Raw genomic sequence first — 15,153 nt, forward strand, 5'->3', positions numbered from 1 at the left:
CTGCCTCCCCCGCAGAACGTGTATGTAAATATAAACCGCATAATGTCAGTGGCCAACCGCCTGGTGGAGTCAGGCCACTACGCCTCTCAGCAGATTAAGCAGATTGCAAATCAGCTGGAACAGGAGTGGAAGGCGTTCGCAGCAGCCTTGGACGAGCGCAGCACCTTGTTGGACATGTCCTCCATCTTTCACCAGAAGGCTGAGAAGGTCAGTGCCTGGGACCCCCAGCCCACAAGGCGAGACCCAGATCCCGTCCCCCCACCATCTGTGTAAGCGATTCTTTGCAGCTTCATGTAGGGTTTACTCTGCCAGCTCTCAGCCCCACAGAGACATCCACCGGCCTCACTCATTGCTTAGATGGTTGCACTTTCCAGCTCTTTATTTCTTCTGTTTGCTTGCTTACTCATGGTGCATATGAGACGAGCGAGGCTGTATAGTTCAGACAGGCCTGGGGCAGGCTGAATCACATAGCTGGCTTAAACCGACAAGACCCCACATCCGTACCCGGGGCAGCATTGCAGATGCCCACAGTGCCCAACTCTTGTTTCTCAGGGTTTTTTGGTTTTTGTTTGTTTGTTTATTCATTTGTTTTTGTGACATAGAAAGAAAATATTTGCTTTAGTATTTTTATTTTAGAGCATGAAAACAAGTACTTGACTGTGCCCTGCAGTGTCTGGTGTACAGTAAATACAGGTTGTGTATCTCTTAAATGAAATACACGGGAAATAGGTCAGCATTCAGGTTTCTGATAAAGACTGCATGAGTTAGACATTCTTACTTGGAGAATCCAAAATGCTCTGAAATTTTTATTTTAAATCGTCATTTTTGTATGGCTCAGGAGTTTCACACTTCAGGTTTTCTCACGAACAGTGTTTGGCCTCTAACAGTAAGCAGTAGCTGCTGCTCTTTCTCTCCATCTTCTCTCTACGCCCTTCCCCCTCCCCCCCTCCTCTTCCCCTTCCCCCACCTCCTCATCCACCTCCTCCCTCACTCCTTCTACTTCTTTATCATCTGCATTGGGATACAGCAAGCTTAGACCGCCTCTCACAGCTTCCACATCAGGGTCTTACGGAGATGTTCACCTCCCTCGGTAGCCAGCTGTGCGTCCCCTCGGTTGGCTGGGCCTTCCATCATGGTCTTAAGATGTATGTCTGGCTGTGAGCCCAGCCTCTCAACCGCAGTGTCTCCTCTGGGCAGGGACAGCAGGAGGCAGGAGAAAGGGTGTTTCCAGGAGGCCCCTCCACACCAGCACTCTTCCCATTCCCTTTCTTAGGTAAGGGTAGGAACGGTAGATCCAGCCTTTGGTTTTCTGCATCCAGAGGAAGGCTATACCAGCCAGGGCTATGTTGCAATGGTTTTGGTGCAGGTTGCTTGACACTGTTATTGAGTGATGTAGATCCTTACCCCATGTTGGCTTCGTGGGCTAAAGGTGAAAGAATCTCACTTAAGACAGGTATGTAGATCCCACAATGCACCTCACACCTTGGCTCGGGCACACCTGTCTGGAGACACAGGAGGGCGGCAGTGTGAACGGCAGCCCAGTTCCTGGCAGGGCTTTCTCTCTCTTGGAGGAAGCGGAGCGCTTTTCTAAGGCTTTCCACCATGGTGCGTTGGTTCTGAGAAGGCGAAAGTATCTCTTTCATCTCAAACCAGTCTCTGTTGATGAGAGAAGTTGTCAGTAAACCCAAGCAGACGCCTCAGCTTGCCCAGGGTTTCAGCAAGGCAGCCTTGTGTTACACAAGACAGTAATTAGCAGTGATCTCAGCCTAGAAACCTTTAAAGTGTGAGCGAGGAAAGAAGCTAGTGGGATACAAACAGGAAAAACATCTTCATGGCATCATATAAAAGCTGTGCGTGAGGCCTTCGGGGCTCACTGGTAGATCTCTCAACCAAAGGGAAACAAAACCCACGCATGGGACGTTGTGTAAAGTAGCAGGACTCTTCTTCAGCATGAACTAGCATGCTGTCCATGACCCTGTGGCTACCTCTGATCCTTAGGATGAACAGCCGATCCACTTGAGCATCTGCTGTCATCACTAGAGAAAGACAATTGTGCGCCCCTTACCTGTGTTATCTTTAATAGCCGCACTCTGTGGCTATTAGCAGGCTATTAGATCTCAAGATGTTGGATTGCTGTTGTGGGGTGTGGGTCCCCCAGAAAGGCGCACAGAGAGAATCCGATCATGAGAGGCAGAGCAACTGGCTTGCAGTCACGACTAATGGCCTGTAGTCTGTTCGGAGAGATTCAGAACCTTGAAGACACCCGGAGGTCAGCTGCTGCTCTGACTTGCTTAAGGATAATCTAGAATTATGCACGTCACGGGGGCATCTCCTCACCCATGGCTCCCCACTAAAAATATCAGGGACACAGCAGAGTTGAAAGAGCCGGAAGTATTGGGGTAAAATGAATGCCTGTAATTTAGAAATGTGAAGGAAAATAAAGTAGAACAGGAACAGTATTACTGAACAGAAATCCGTGGGCTCCTGTAAGAGCTCCACAGTGCCCCGGGTCTCTCCATGTAAAATAGCTAGAGAAGGAAGCACAGCGGAGCTTAGGAGAGGGTGAAAACGAACACTGCGTGCACTCCAGACCCGGGCGAGGCACGAGTCCTGTGTCCAGACACCCACCCACCGTGTGCAGGAGGAGCAGTGGGTTAGCTCTGCAAGTGTTTCCTTACTCTCTTCCCCATAACCAAATAGACTCACCCAGGGAGTTCTTATAACAGGAAGAACAGCACCAGATAAGAGGATGGAGAAAGTGGACCACGAGTTAGGGTTCCATCTCAGTCAACTCTCTGAACCTCATCCACAGTTCCTGAGGAACTTGAGTCTGATTAGGGGGCACAGTGCTCAGACATGTAGTCCGTTACCTGCCTTGCTGATGGAAGCGGGCTTCTCTGTCAGGGTTACACGCCTCAGTGTGTGGCTTAGCATGCACCTCTGACTCCATGAGCTCTGTGTTGCTGTTTCCCGATGACATCATAAGTCAACGGGAGTGATGTTTCACAGACGCCATGATTCCTGCAGGTCTCCCATCACCTCTCACGCCCTGTCTCCACCGGTCCTTTCCATGATTGCTGAGCTGGAGTGTCAGTTTGTGCACAGGAAAGCGAGCCTCCAGTGTTAGTGACTTTATAGTATAGTCTAGGGATCTGCCTTTATTTAGCTTGGTCGTGTGGCATGTCCACTGGACAGTCCCTTTGTGTCAGCAAGGAACCATATTTTTGGAATTGAATTTTCAAACAGCAAATTCTTGATTCTTACTATTTTACAAAATCTCTAAGTTTCAGTGTTAAGAACAGTCTACAGCTCATTGTCCCGTGTGCCAGTCTGTCACCACATGTGGCCATTGAAGCCATTTAGGTTAAATACAATTAAGTAATAAAATTATAATAAAAATAAATGTGAATTGAATTAAATCTGTGTCCATAGTCCACCCGCCCGGTGGCTAGCGACTGCGTGGTTAGACCGCTGAGCGCGTTTCCTTCGCTGCTGTCCTATTAGTGTCAAGCTCCATTATGCAGAGCGAGCTAGACCACTGGCCGCCTTGCTTTATCTATGACACTAACAGCTTTCTGTGCTCTAACAGTCAAAAAATAAACTAACTCCCCGATTCTGTGTAGTTCTTGGATATGCACACAGCTCTGAACAAAAGTCTTGGCTTCATTCTGTCTGTCCGTCAGCCTTGTGGAGGCAGCGGGGCCAGAGACACCGCTGTGCAGAGGCTTTGGCAAGCAGGATCATCTGCCCAAGCTTCTCAGCCTGCCTTGTGTCAAGGCCTGTGCCAGAGTCAGTTCTCATCCGAATAACCAATGGCTCTGCACTTACGTAATATCCTCATAAGGCTACACTTTCCATTAACACGCAATCGAAGACCATTTCTGGTTAGAATGATGTGTGTTCCTATGAGGCTGGGGGTAGCTTAGCTGGTAAAGCACTTGCCATGTAAGAAAGAGGATCTGGGTTCAGGTTCTCAGCACTCACATGAAGCTGAGAGCACCAGCACATATGTGTAATCCCAGATCTCAGCACTCATATAAAGCTGAGAGCACCAGCACATATGTGTAATCCCAGATCTCAGCACTCACACGAAGCTGAGTGCATCAGTACATATGTGTAATCCCTAAACTCCCACAGCAAGAAGACAGCTGGAGGTGGGGATCCTTAGCAGTCTGCAGCCCCCTCCCCCAGCCTGATGAGTGTGAGTGTGAACAGCCCTGGTGAGTGTAAGTGTGAACAGCAGGAGCCTTGGAGAGTAAGAACCAACACCCATACTGTGGCACTTGCAGTCAAACGCCTGACCACACACGTGTATGCATGTGGGCACACATACAGTACAGACACACACGCCACATACAGATACACACACAGAGCACACACACCATGCACATCACACACAGTGTTCTCTTGTGGACTGTACATGCGGGTGACTTTAGACATGATTTTCATTAAATAACTAAAAAGAGTAGAGTACTGCTTCAACATTTCCTTTGGAAGCAGACACAGAATGTGGGATATTCCCATTGTAACTTTATTTTGTAAATAAACCTTCTTTGTGAATGCTTTTCTTTAGAGCCTAGCCTTAATTCTTGATTTGTGGTGATAGCAATAAATCAAAATAGGTGATAGGGATGGGAAGGATTTAGGGCTAAAGCTATTTATAGAAACAGCAGCGTATCGAGAAGAGGCTGGCGGCGCTCAGGCACCCTCGGCACACTTCGGCTGCTGTCAAGCTTGTTGGATGGCCTCCTCCAGGTTTCTGTGTTGGAGCCTCCGAGCTGGACTCATACATACATAGTACATATATCATCCATACATGTGTGGAAGTCCTCACATGTCCTGCAGTTTTCCTGGGCAGAGGAGAAACATAGGATAGAATCCAGTTATTACCAAGAATGAAAACAAAACGACATGCTCTAGTGTGCTCATCCATTCTCGACCGCCTAGCATAGGGAGGTGGGGGAGGGGGCATTGCATTCACAGGCAGGGAGAATCAGTGCCCCTGGGTGTCTCCTCCTCCACCTGTGCTCAGCACAGACTGCACTCCAGAGGTTGGGGAGCAGGGACATTGAGGGAGGGGTGGTTGGAAATAAGTGCACGCTTAGAGTAGATCAGTGTGCTAAGTAACTGTCCACGCATTCAGAGGCTGCGTCAGTTACGCCTTCCTCACCAGTCAGACTCGGGTGTGTAAAGTGCCGAAGTTTAATACCCTTTCATCTTCTGTTTAGCAACACCTGAGAGAGAGAGAGAGAGAGAGAGAGAGAGAGAGAGAGAGAGAGAGAGAGAGAGACAGAGAGAGAGAGACAGAGACAGACAGAGACACAGAGAGAGAGAGACAGAGACACAGAGACAGAGACACAGAGAGAGACAGAGAGAGACAGAGACCTCTTGTGATGGAGACATGGCTCAGCAGCTAAGAGCATCACTGTCTGCTCTTCCAGGGGACCAGAGTTTGATTCCCAGCACCCACATGGTAGCTTTTCACTGTCTGCAACTCTAGTTACAGGGAACGTGGCATCCTTACACACACACACACACACACACACACACATCCGTATCTATATGCAGACAAAACACCAGTGCACGTAAAAAAATAAATTTTGGGGAAAAAAAAAAGACATGTTAAAAATGAACTTTATTCAGTGTTAGAAGCTCTGCCTGTCTCTTTTCCTTTCCCTGTGCTAGGGCTACTGCTTAGCCCACTCAGTCGCTGGCCTTACTTTTGGTCTTGCCTGTGCTGGGGCTCCAGGCCTGTCTGTCCTGTGTATCTTGAGGCACCCTGCTACTCATTAAATAGTCTCCACACGAGGTGCATAGAAACTGAAACATGGCGTCAGTTTCTGCAGAAAGAACTTTTTTTTTAACCTTGTAGTTGGTCAGCAGGCTCCTGGGAGGCCGCTGTTGATTGGATGGGGCCTTTCTAGGAAAGAGAGGCCAGGAGAGGCCACTGTTGGTTGGATGGGAGCTCTCAGAGTCTTTGCCAGGTATGGGGTGTGTCATAGCGCCTCTTCGCCAGCAGGTGTCATGTTTCTTCCTTGAAGGAGTGACCTTTCAAGAAGGTCATTGCTCAAGTCGAGCTGGCTTCCTCTGCATGTCTGTTCTTGAAAGGCCCATTTTAAAACATCTTTTTAATCGATCTCAGAAGTTTTTCTTGGAAAAAAAAACCTTAAGTATTTTGTTCTTTCAGGAATCTGTTCTGGGTCTGATACTGTTTCCCAGTATTATCAAATTGTGTCAAATTGTGTCTTTCTGGTGCACATTCCCTAAGAAGCGTCTTTGATCTTCTTAGGAACACACAGGAAGCCTGTGTTTGGGGTGCTTGACGGTGGCTTTGTCTAGGAGCTAATTAACTGCTGAGCGGGCCTGATGACTTCTTTATATCCCACTTGTGTGAGGAGGGTTTACAGTGATTTATTAAGTGGCACTGAGTGCAGGAGTGGAGGGAGCCGGAAGGAGGCAGCCGGGAAGTCTACTCAGCAGCGTCCACCTGCCCTGATCGACAGTGTGGAGCACGCTGCACAGGAAACACAGCGTGCAGGAGCAGGTGTGTGTGTGTGTGTGTGTGTGTGTCTGTGTGTGTGTATGTATGTGTGTGTGTGTGTATGTGTGTGTGTCTGTGTGTGTGTATGTGTGTGTATGTGCGTGTATATGTGTGCGTATCTATGTGTGTGTATGTGTGTGCGTGTATGTATGTGTGTGTATGTATGTATGTGTGTGTGTATGTGTGTGTATGTGCGTGTATGTGTGTATGTATGTGTGTGCGTGTATATATGTGTGTATGTATGTGTGTATGTGTGTGTCTGTGTGTGTGTATGTATGTGTGTATATGTATGTGTGTGTGTCTGTGTGTGTATGTATGTGTCTGTGTGTGTGTGTATGTATGTGTATATATGTATCTCTGTGTGTGTCTGTGTGTGTGTCTGTGTGTGTCTGTGTGTGTCTGTATGTGTGTCTGTATGTGTGTCTGTGTGTCTGTCTGTGTGTCTGTGTGTCTGTGTGTGTCTGTGTGTGTGTATGTGTCTGTGTGTATGTGTCTGTGTGTATGTGTGTGTGTGTATGTGTGTGTGTATGTGTGTGTGTGTGTGTGTGTGTCTGTGTGTGTGTGTGTGTGGATAGAGTGAGCTTATTATCACTCCTGTTGTCTTGAGAGCATTAGGAAGACAGCAGAGGTAGCGATGAAGTAACCCTGGTTCTCTGTGGTGGTTAAGGGAGGCTCGACGCCAGCAGAAACCCTGGTCTGTCTGGTAACACTGCCGCGTGGCCCGATTTCAGACCCTGAGCTTTACAAGGGGCTTCTTCCCTGCAAACACAGGGAAGTTACTACTGTAACAAGTAACTGTAACAAGTAACTGTAACAGTAGTCCTACAGGGTTTCCATGAACAATCGCTTCCCTTCTCGGGCGACTACCTGCCTTTCCTCTCCTGCCTTCCCTGCCGCGCACAGACCTGTGAGAACTGGCCTGAAGAGACCAAAGCCTCACGGTGTGCTGCCTAATTGGCTTAATTGAATTAGCCTCCCTTAATTGGGCTTCCTGTGCTTACTTTTGACACACAACTGTGAAGGGTTCTGACAGCATCTCCCTAAGGAATTCGGCAGGGATGCATCCGTGATGTATTGCTTTTGATGGGTGCCAGCAGGGGAAGGTGGACTGAGCTGGGAACCGCAGACTGCAGTCTGTCCTGCAGTCTGCCCGAGCCGAGCATCCTAGGCCGCCTCTCCACGTCCCCCCTGCCCCCCCCCTGTAGTTTTATCTCAAAAGCCCAGAGGAGGCTGCCTGCCCTTCCAAACCTCAGCTGAGTGGTTTGAGATTCACCATCTTTCCTGTGAGCATGCTAGAGGAATAGTGAGTCAATCTGCAGACCGCCCTCCATGGAGCCCACCCTGCTGCTCAGTCCTACAGGGCACGGGGAGAGTGGGCTTGATGCTCTCACCATCACTGAGGGACAAGACAGGATTTCAGTGTGGGCCGGAAAAGCCAGGCAGGACGGAATGGACAGGCAGGCTGGTGTTGCTTTGGGGCCGTGAGCAGCATCCACCAAGGGTTCCATTCACCGCAGCCACGCTCCAGCCACGCTCCAGCCGCGCTCCAGCAGCAGCAGCCTCGCTCCCATCCCCCACCCGACCTCCGGGGATGGAGTCCACGAACCACATCCCAGCGGAGAATCAGAGCAGCCATTGGCAGTGATATCCACGTTGCTACTTGCTTGCGCTCTCCCTCAGCTACTCCCTGATGTAAAGAGTCCCCCTTTCAACCTTAGCCATCCATAGAATAATCTTCCTTTTTTTTTAACCTCCAAGTACATGAGCAACGTGGACTCGTGGTGTAAGGCCTGTGGCGAAGTAGACCTTCCCTCGGAGCTACAGGACCTGGAAGATGCCATTCACCATCACCAGGGCATCTATGAGCACATCACCCTCGCGTACTCTGAGGTAAGAGTGCGTTACTTAGAGTGCAAGGCACTGGTAGTTTTAAATCACAGCCCTAAAGCTGCAACACGGAATGTGTTGAGAAGCTCTGTGTTCTGTTAAACTGCTGCCCAGCATTTGGATTCCTGTTAGGCAGGGGGTGCTTGCTCTTTCCTGGAGGCATGTAAGAGGAAAAGCTCCCCACGCCACCCCATCATGCTCCATCTGATGGTGGCCAGAAAGCAGCCTTCTGGTGGCTCGAGGCTTTCAGCAGTGGGGTGGCCTGTCTTCTTATCTGTCAAATAATCGGAATCCCAGCCTCCCCGTCCACACTTGGGGAGACCTGCATCGCTAGACAGTCTAGTCAAATTCAACGTAATCTTCATCCGTGAAACTGTTAGGGAGGAAGATAGTGATAGCCCCACACTCTGGATTATAAAACATTCACTGTCTTTCCAAGTGTGCAGGGCTTGCTGTTTTAGACGTACAAGTGCATTAGTCACTGCTCTATAGGTGTGATCACAGTGCCCAACAAAAACAGCCTAAGGGAAGAAAGATTTATCTTGTCTCACGAGTTCAGGGCTCAGGGCTCCTGACATTATTGTCAAACAAGAACAGGGAGACTGAGGCCAACCAGGGCCAGCTATAACCTTCCGAGACCTGTTCCTGGTGACCTGCTTTTACTTGCTAAGTCCTCCTCTAGATTCCAGAGCACGCAAATAGTACAACCGCTAGGGAGCAAAGATTCAAGACATGAGAACGGGGAGGACCAGACGCTCCGTGCAACGTGCGTTCTGAATTTTGAGGCGCTATACTATGTCTGTGGTGCGCTGCTTGTCCTGCGTTCTGCTGCCCGCTGGGGTGCCATGCTTAGTGGTTCAGATTTGGGGCAGATTTACAGTTCACAGTTCTGAATGCTGTCCTGTTGTCCCTGCAATGCAAGTGAGGACACCGAGGCATGGAGATGAAGGGACCCGGTGCCAAGCCAGCGGGTGGAGTGGGATAGCTGCACGAGTCAGGGCGCCTGGCTGGGTGTGCCCAGCTGCCACTGTCTCACTGACAGCCAGGTGAGGACCTGGGCACAGACAGGTTATTGAACAGTGGTTCTCAACCAATAGGCCTTGACCCCTTTGGGGGGGGGGTCAAATGGCGCACAGGGGTGGCCTAAGACCATCAGAAGTATCAGATATTTACATTCTGATCCCTAACAGTAGCAAAATCACAGTTAGGATGCCACAATACAAATAATTCTGTGGCTGGGGTCATCACAGCATAAGGAACTGTGTTAAAGCGTCCCATCATCAGAAGGGTTGAGAGCTACTATTGAGGAGGATCCTCTCCACCCATGTTTCCTTTGCCTGGCCATGCGGATGGGTGGTAGTTCAGTTAGGGTCGCTGTTGCTGTGATGAAACACGGTGACCAGAAGCAGCTTGGGGAGGAGAGGGTTGGTCTTACACTTCCGCATCACTGTTGAACACCGAAGGGCATCAGAACAGGAACTCAGACAGGGCGGGACCTGGAGGCGGGAGTTGATGCAGAGGCGGTGGGGAGGAACTACTTACTCACTCAGCCTGCTTTCTTACAGAACCCAGGACCACCAGCCCAGGGATGGCCCCACTCACAATGGCTTGGGCCTGCCCCCCTCAATCACTAATTAAGAAAATGCCACAGAGGCTTGCCTACAGTTCAGTCTCTCAGAGGCATTTTCTCAGCGGGGACTTCTTCCACTCAAATGACTCTAACTTGAGTCAAGTTGACATAAACTTAGCCAGTATAGGTTGTCTGTGATAATGATGGTGCCCCGGGAGGTGGGGGTAGGGCAGAGTTCCCCTAGAGCTTAGGAATTCTTCCCAGGGCAAGTTCTGTGAGAAGTCAGTAATTTGAAACAACTGTTGAGTCCCAGGAGATGAAGCATCCTAGAGAATAGACAGTAGGAGCTGCGCTACTGACTCAACCCTGAAATAAATTATCTAGGGAACTGCATCTTACATGTGTAATTTAAATGTTCATAGGCAATGTATATGATATAGTATGTTGGACACAATAAGAAGGTCTTTGGCCAGGAATGTTCCAGATTATAAACACCGCAGGGTGCGCATCTATGAAGACATTCAGACTGGCCACGCGTAGAAATCTGTTGTGAATACAGCCAGTAAAGATGGCACTAGAGGTGCGGTCGGTCCATCAGGGGTATACGTACTGAGACGGAATTGGCAGGAAGATGTGCTCTGAGGTGTGAGTTGATCTCAGGTTGTGCAGTTTGCTCTGTAAGCATGCTCTTCGTGTTGCTGGAGAGACCAGTGGTACTGCAAGTGGACAGGCCAGGAGAGGACAGTTAGTTACTCACTATGTGCCAAGGCCCTCCTTAGCTGAGTGCCCTCATCCCAGTCTGTCATTGGAAACCCACGTCTCCCCTACAAGTCCCTGCAGAGGGGCACACAGCAGCTCCCGGGCAGCCGCTCGCTCTGGGCTAGCACTACCCACATTTGCCTTCAGCTGGCGTTCTCTCTGGTTAACAGGGTTCTTTCTTACCTGGTCACTGGCATTTAAGTTTTGCTATAAGATGTGTCAGATGAGTGTTAGACCCCCAAACCTTCCTATGAGTAGTCCTTCCCGCAAAGGCCTCGGGGCTGGCATGGAGAACAGCGTAACACAGCGGTGTTACATTACTGCTCAGCCGCATCCTGGGAGGATTAGACTCGAGCTGGTCCGGAGCTCGCTGGTGCAGCACCGTGCAGGCTCTGGGTGAACAAGCTGCTCCCAGGTCCTCTGCACTCCAGCTGCACCCAGGCTGTTGTCTGCTCCCTTGACAGAACTCTGGGTGGTTTTAGATATGGGGGTGTTGAACAGGAAGGTCTTGAGGAATTTTTGAGATTCCCCATATTGCATGCATGTTCTTGTATGTTGTCTCACCAAGAGACTTTTTTTCTGTTAGCTATGGCATCGTTGTTCATAATCTGAAGACTCTTAAATGGGGAAAACACATACTGCCTGGTTTTCACGCCCCCTCTTTCTTCTGTGGATAGTCTAAATGCTTTCTTTGAATTGCACTCTGATAATTCGCTGCCACAGTATAACGTCGAGCTGGCTTCCCAATCAGAATTACTTCTTTAAAGCCAATATACCAAACAGTGTTGTTTTTACTTTTGTCTTAAATTTTTTTTAAATAAAGTTGAGCTTTGGGTCCGTCAAAAAGTTTGCTTTTTGTCTGGTTACTTAGTTACTCGTTCCAACTGACATTTAAAAGATCCAACATCAAAACCTTGATGACCTGCTGTATTTGTTCACAATAACTCAAGAGAAAATCTGTAAAGTAAGCTTAAGTTCCCGGTTGACTCTAGCAAAGCGAGATGGCTTGTTGATTTGTTTTATGTGGGCAGATAGAGGGCAGTGTCTCCTGCTTTACCGTAGTGGAAGTTTATTTTAACCTGGTGTTTTATAATGTTTGGGTCTATGATGTCATCGGATAATCAGTGGATGGCTTTACATTTTGTTTACGTGTGGTTGCATGTGGTTGTGTGTAGCATATGTGCACCTGATCACGGTCTGCATGGTCTGCACGCAGCCTGGGCAAAGTGGGTGATCTCTGTGTGTGTTGTGAGCAGGTGAGCCAGGATGGGAAGTCCCTGCTTGATAAGCTGCAGCGCCCCCTGACCCCCGGCAGCTCCGACTCCCTCACGGCCTCCGCCAACTACTCCAAGGCAGTGCACCATGTCTTGGACGTCATCCACGAGGTGCTGCACCACCAGCGACAGCTCGAGAACATCTGGCAGCACCGCAAGGTTCGGCTCCACCAGAGACTGCAGCTCTGTGTCTTCCAGCAGGACGTCCAGCAGGTGGGTGCCCCTCTTCCTCTTCCTCTTCCTCTTCCTCTTCCTCTTCCTTTTCCTCTCCTCTCCCCTCCCCTCCCCCTTTCCCTCCCCTCCCCTACCCTCCCCTCCCCACCCCTCTCCTCCCCTCCCCTCCTATCTCCTCTCCTCTCTTTTCCTCTCCTCCATGCCCAGTGAGGGTGAGGCTCTGGCTTCTGACTGTGACCTGATACTCTCCCACTTGTTCTTTCTGCTAACACCTGTGGTGAACATTGTTCTTTCTCTTATTGACCTGTGCGAATATTGCTGAGACACACACACACACACACACACACACACACACACACACACACACACACACTTTAAATGTGGCTAGTTCCTCTAAGTTAGATAGTGCCACCAATGGTATATAGTAAGGGCATAGTAATGTGTCCGGTGGACTTTCTGGCTGTCCATTCCCGCATAGCCAGCACCTCCTTCATGACCCTGGTGGTCCCCAGCCTGCCGTGTCTGCTGCTGAAGAGGATGCAGACCCGGGGACCACGCGAGCTGGGGAGCATGCAGAAGCTGGTGTGGCATGGCGGGAATGAGCTCATGTCCTTGCCCTAACACTAATGGTAACAGTGTGCAAGTCCCGCAGACGGACGAAGATGTCTGTGTATCTGCTATTCCAGCATCCTGAAGACTGGCCTGAAGCCACACACTGCTTGTTTTGGGGTCAGACCAGTCTCTTCTTCTGATGTCAGTGAGTCCTTCTGCCAGATTCAGGCAGGTTCAGGGGTGTAAGATTTCTATCTTCAGGAAACCTGAGAGTTCAGTGGGATTTCTGCTTAGAGCTTGCAGAGCCCTACCGCACACACACACTGTTCTGGTAGAAGATCCTCCCCGTCGACTTCAGTCAGTGTAAATCTGGTGACGTCATAATACTTGCGCCAGTTGTGTCCTCTGGACTTTTCACCTTCTGGGCTCTTTTCCTGATGGTGTTTTTGCGATCTCTGAAGATCATGTACATAACATGTCTCAGCAGTGGTCATTCTGCTGTTCTTACCACTTTTTACCAGGGGGGAATGGAGAAGAGGGGGTGGGGGTAGAGCCGGCCTCCTAGCGGCCTTGTGAGGAAGTGAGCGTGATGGTGGTGGGGAGTGCCAGTTCGTCCACTGAGCCATCCAACAGGACGGATTAAGGACGCGTGCCCTCCCTTGGATCTTATTTGGTGGCACACTTGTGAGCCACTATACTTTTTAACAGGGCCGCTGTTCTCCCCAAGGAGGCAGCAGCATGGTGGTCTCTTTCCCTGGCTGTTTGGGACCCTTGTGTTGTGGGAGTAGTTGCTAGATCAGCATACCGGCACCAAGAAGGACGCCCTTCAGAAGAGTCTTGGATCAGTTATCTGATCTGACACCACGTACCTGAAACTGAGAACAGCACAGATTACATGGGACAATGGCCACAATTCTGAGCTCACCTGTTTAAGCCAGCATTTAGTGACTGTCAGGTTGACTATCAGCAGGAGAAAGTGTCTTCTGATCACACACTAATGCTCCTGCTAACATCGCACAGGGACAGATATCACCACTAAGGGGAATACTTGTTGTTGACTTGTAATGCTTTGGACCTGTTAATGAAAACAGGAAACTCCCGTATAGGTTTGACTTGCAGGGGCAAAGCTCCAAACAAGTGTGCTGATAGAAGGATCGGAAAGCCACCAGGGCTTCTCTAGAACTCCAGTTTCGTCCTGTTTAGCAGAGTGGTGAGAGCTGAGGATGCAAAGCGACCCAGAGCAGCGTTTGAGAAGGCCGTTAGCTGAAGACAGCTGTGCAGAAGAAGTTAGGCTCTAAGAACATAATAAGCCAGTTAGTGCAATCCCATAAGTGTTCACTTGTTTGGAGTTATGAAACGCATCAGCAAGGATTTTCCAGGAAAAAGAAATGCAGATCTCTCTGAATGTCGACAGGGAAGGATTCCTGTTTCCTGCCAGTAGCCCTCCTAGACGAGAAGTCTTACCAGAACATTGAGCAGACTGTTGCCCAGGGACTGTGCCACGGGGAGTGGATGGGGAGTTAAGTCAAGTGGTTAATTTCTCATAATTTTTGTACAGAAGCAGTTTGGGATGCTAGAAAGGGGTGTGGTCAGGAGGAGTTGGTCAGGGCCACAGATCCCTTCAGAGAACAGGGCTGTGGGACTGGGGTTTGTTGGTGCAGGCTTACCCAGCTCACAAGTGTTGGGTGCTAGCTGCTCTTACCTTTGCTACTGTTAGCTTGAATGAGACCTTTGCCGAGGTTCCTGACCATCACGTGATACGTTTCCATTTCCCGTTTCCTGTTGAGCGTCCCTCATGGAAGGCTTATTTGCATTAAACAGGGAATAAGTGGAACCTGAGTTTGAGTTTGGCTTTTCTGTAGAGGCAATGGCGCCTCCTGCCCCACACTTGTTCAGGCAGGGTCATTAACAGTCATGGAAGGCATCCAAAGCAGCGTGCTCTCACACTGGTTTTCCGGCCTCACCTGTCCAGTTTGCCCGGTTCTTAGAGTGTGTTGGGGTTCAGTTATCCAGTACAGCAAGGCATACGGGCCCGCATTCTACTTTCTTGGGGACCAGCCACACCCTGAGATGCTCGTCAGGTAGGGAGACCTCTCCCTCACAAGCCTTTATTTGCGCCTGGGAACCTCATGTGTGAGCATCATTCTGGAATTGCCTCCTAGAGCCATTCCTTCACATGCTGTATCACAAAACTTGTTTTCCCAGACAGTCAGCACAGTGGTTTGCGCTAATGGTCCCAGCTACTCAAAAGTCTGGGGCAAGAAGGTCTCTTGAGCCTAGGAGACAAAGGCCAGCCTAGGAAGCCCTGATGAAACCCTGTCAGGAAAAAACAAAAAACAAAAAACAAACAAAAAAAAAACCCCACAAAAAACAATGAGGACACCTTTCTTAAGTGA

At 49.6% G+C, this 15,153-nt stretch overlaps 1 protein-coding gene across 1 annotated transcript in view; it reads left to right on the forward strand.

Moving 5' to 3' along the window:
* Positions 1 to 15,153, forward strand: part of Trio (trio Rho guanine nucleotide exchange factor) — a 302,890-nt gene that overhangs the window by 128,572 nt on the left and 159,165 nt on the right. The window contains 3 exon segments of the mRNA XM_052159365.1: positions 16 to 207; positions 8,300 to 8,431; positions 12,014 to 12,244. Of these exon segments, the coding sequence (XP_052015325.1) occupies positions 16 to 207; positions 8,300 to 8,431; positions 12,014 to 12,244 (555 nt within the window).

Source organism: Apodemus sylvaticus, chromosome 16 (genome assembly GCF_947179515.1).
Source record: "Apodemus sylvaticus chromosome 16, mApoSyl1.1, whole genome shotgun sequence".
NCBI classification, from domain to species: Eukaryota; Metazoa; Chordata; class Mammalia; order Rodentia; family Muridae; genus Apodemus; species Apodemus sylvaticus.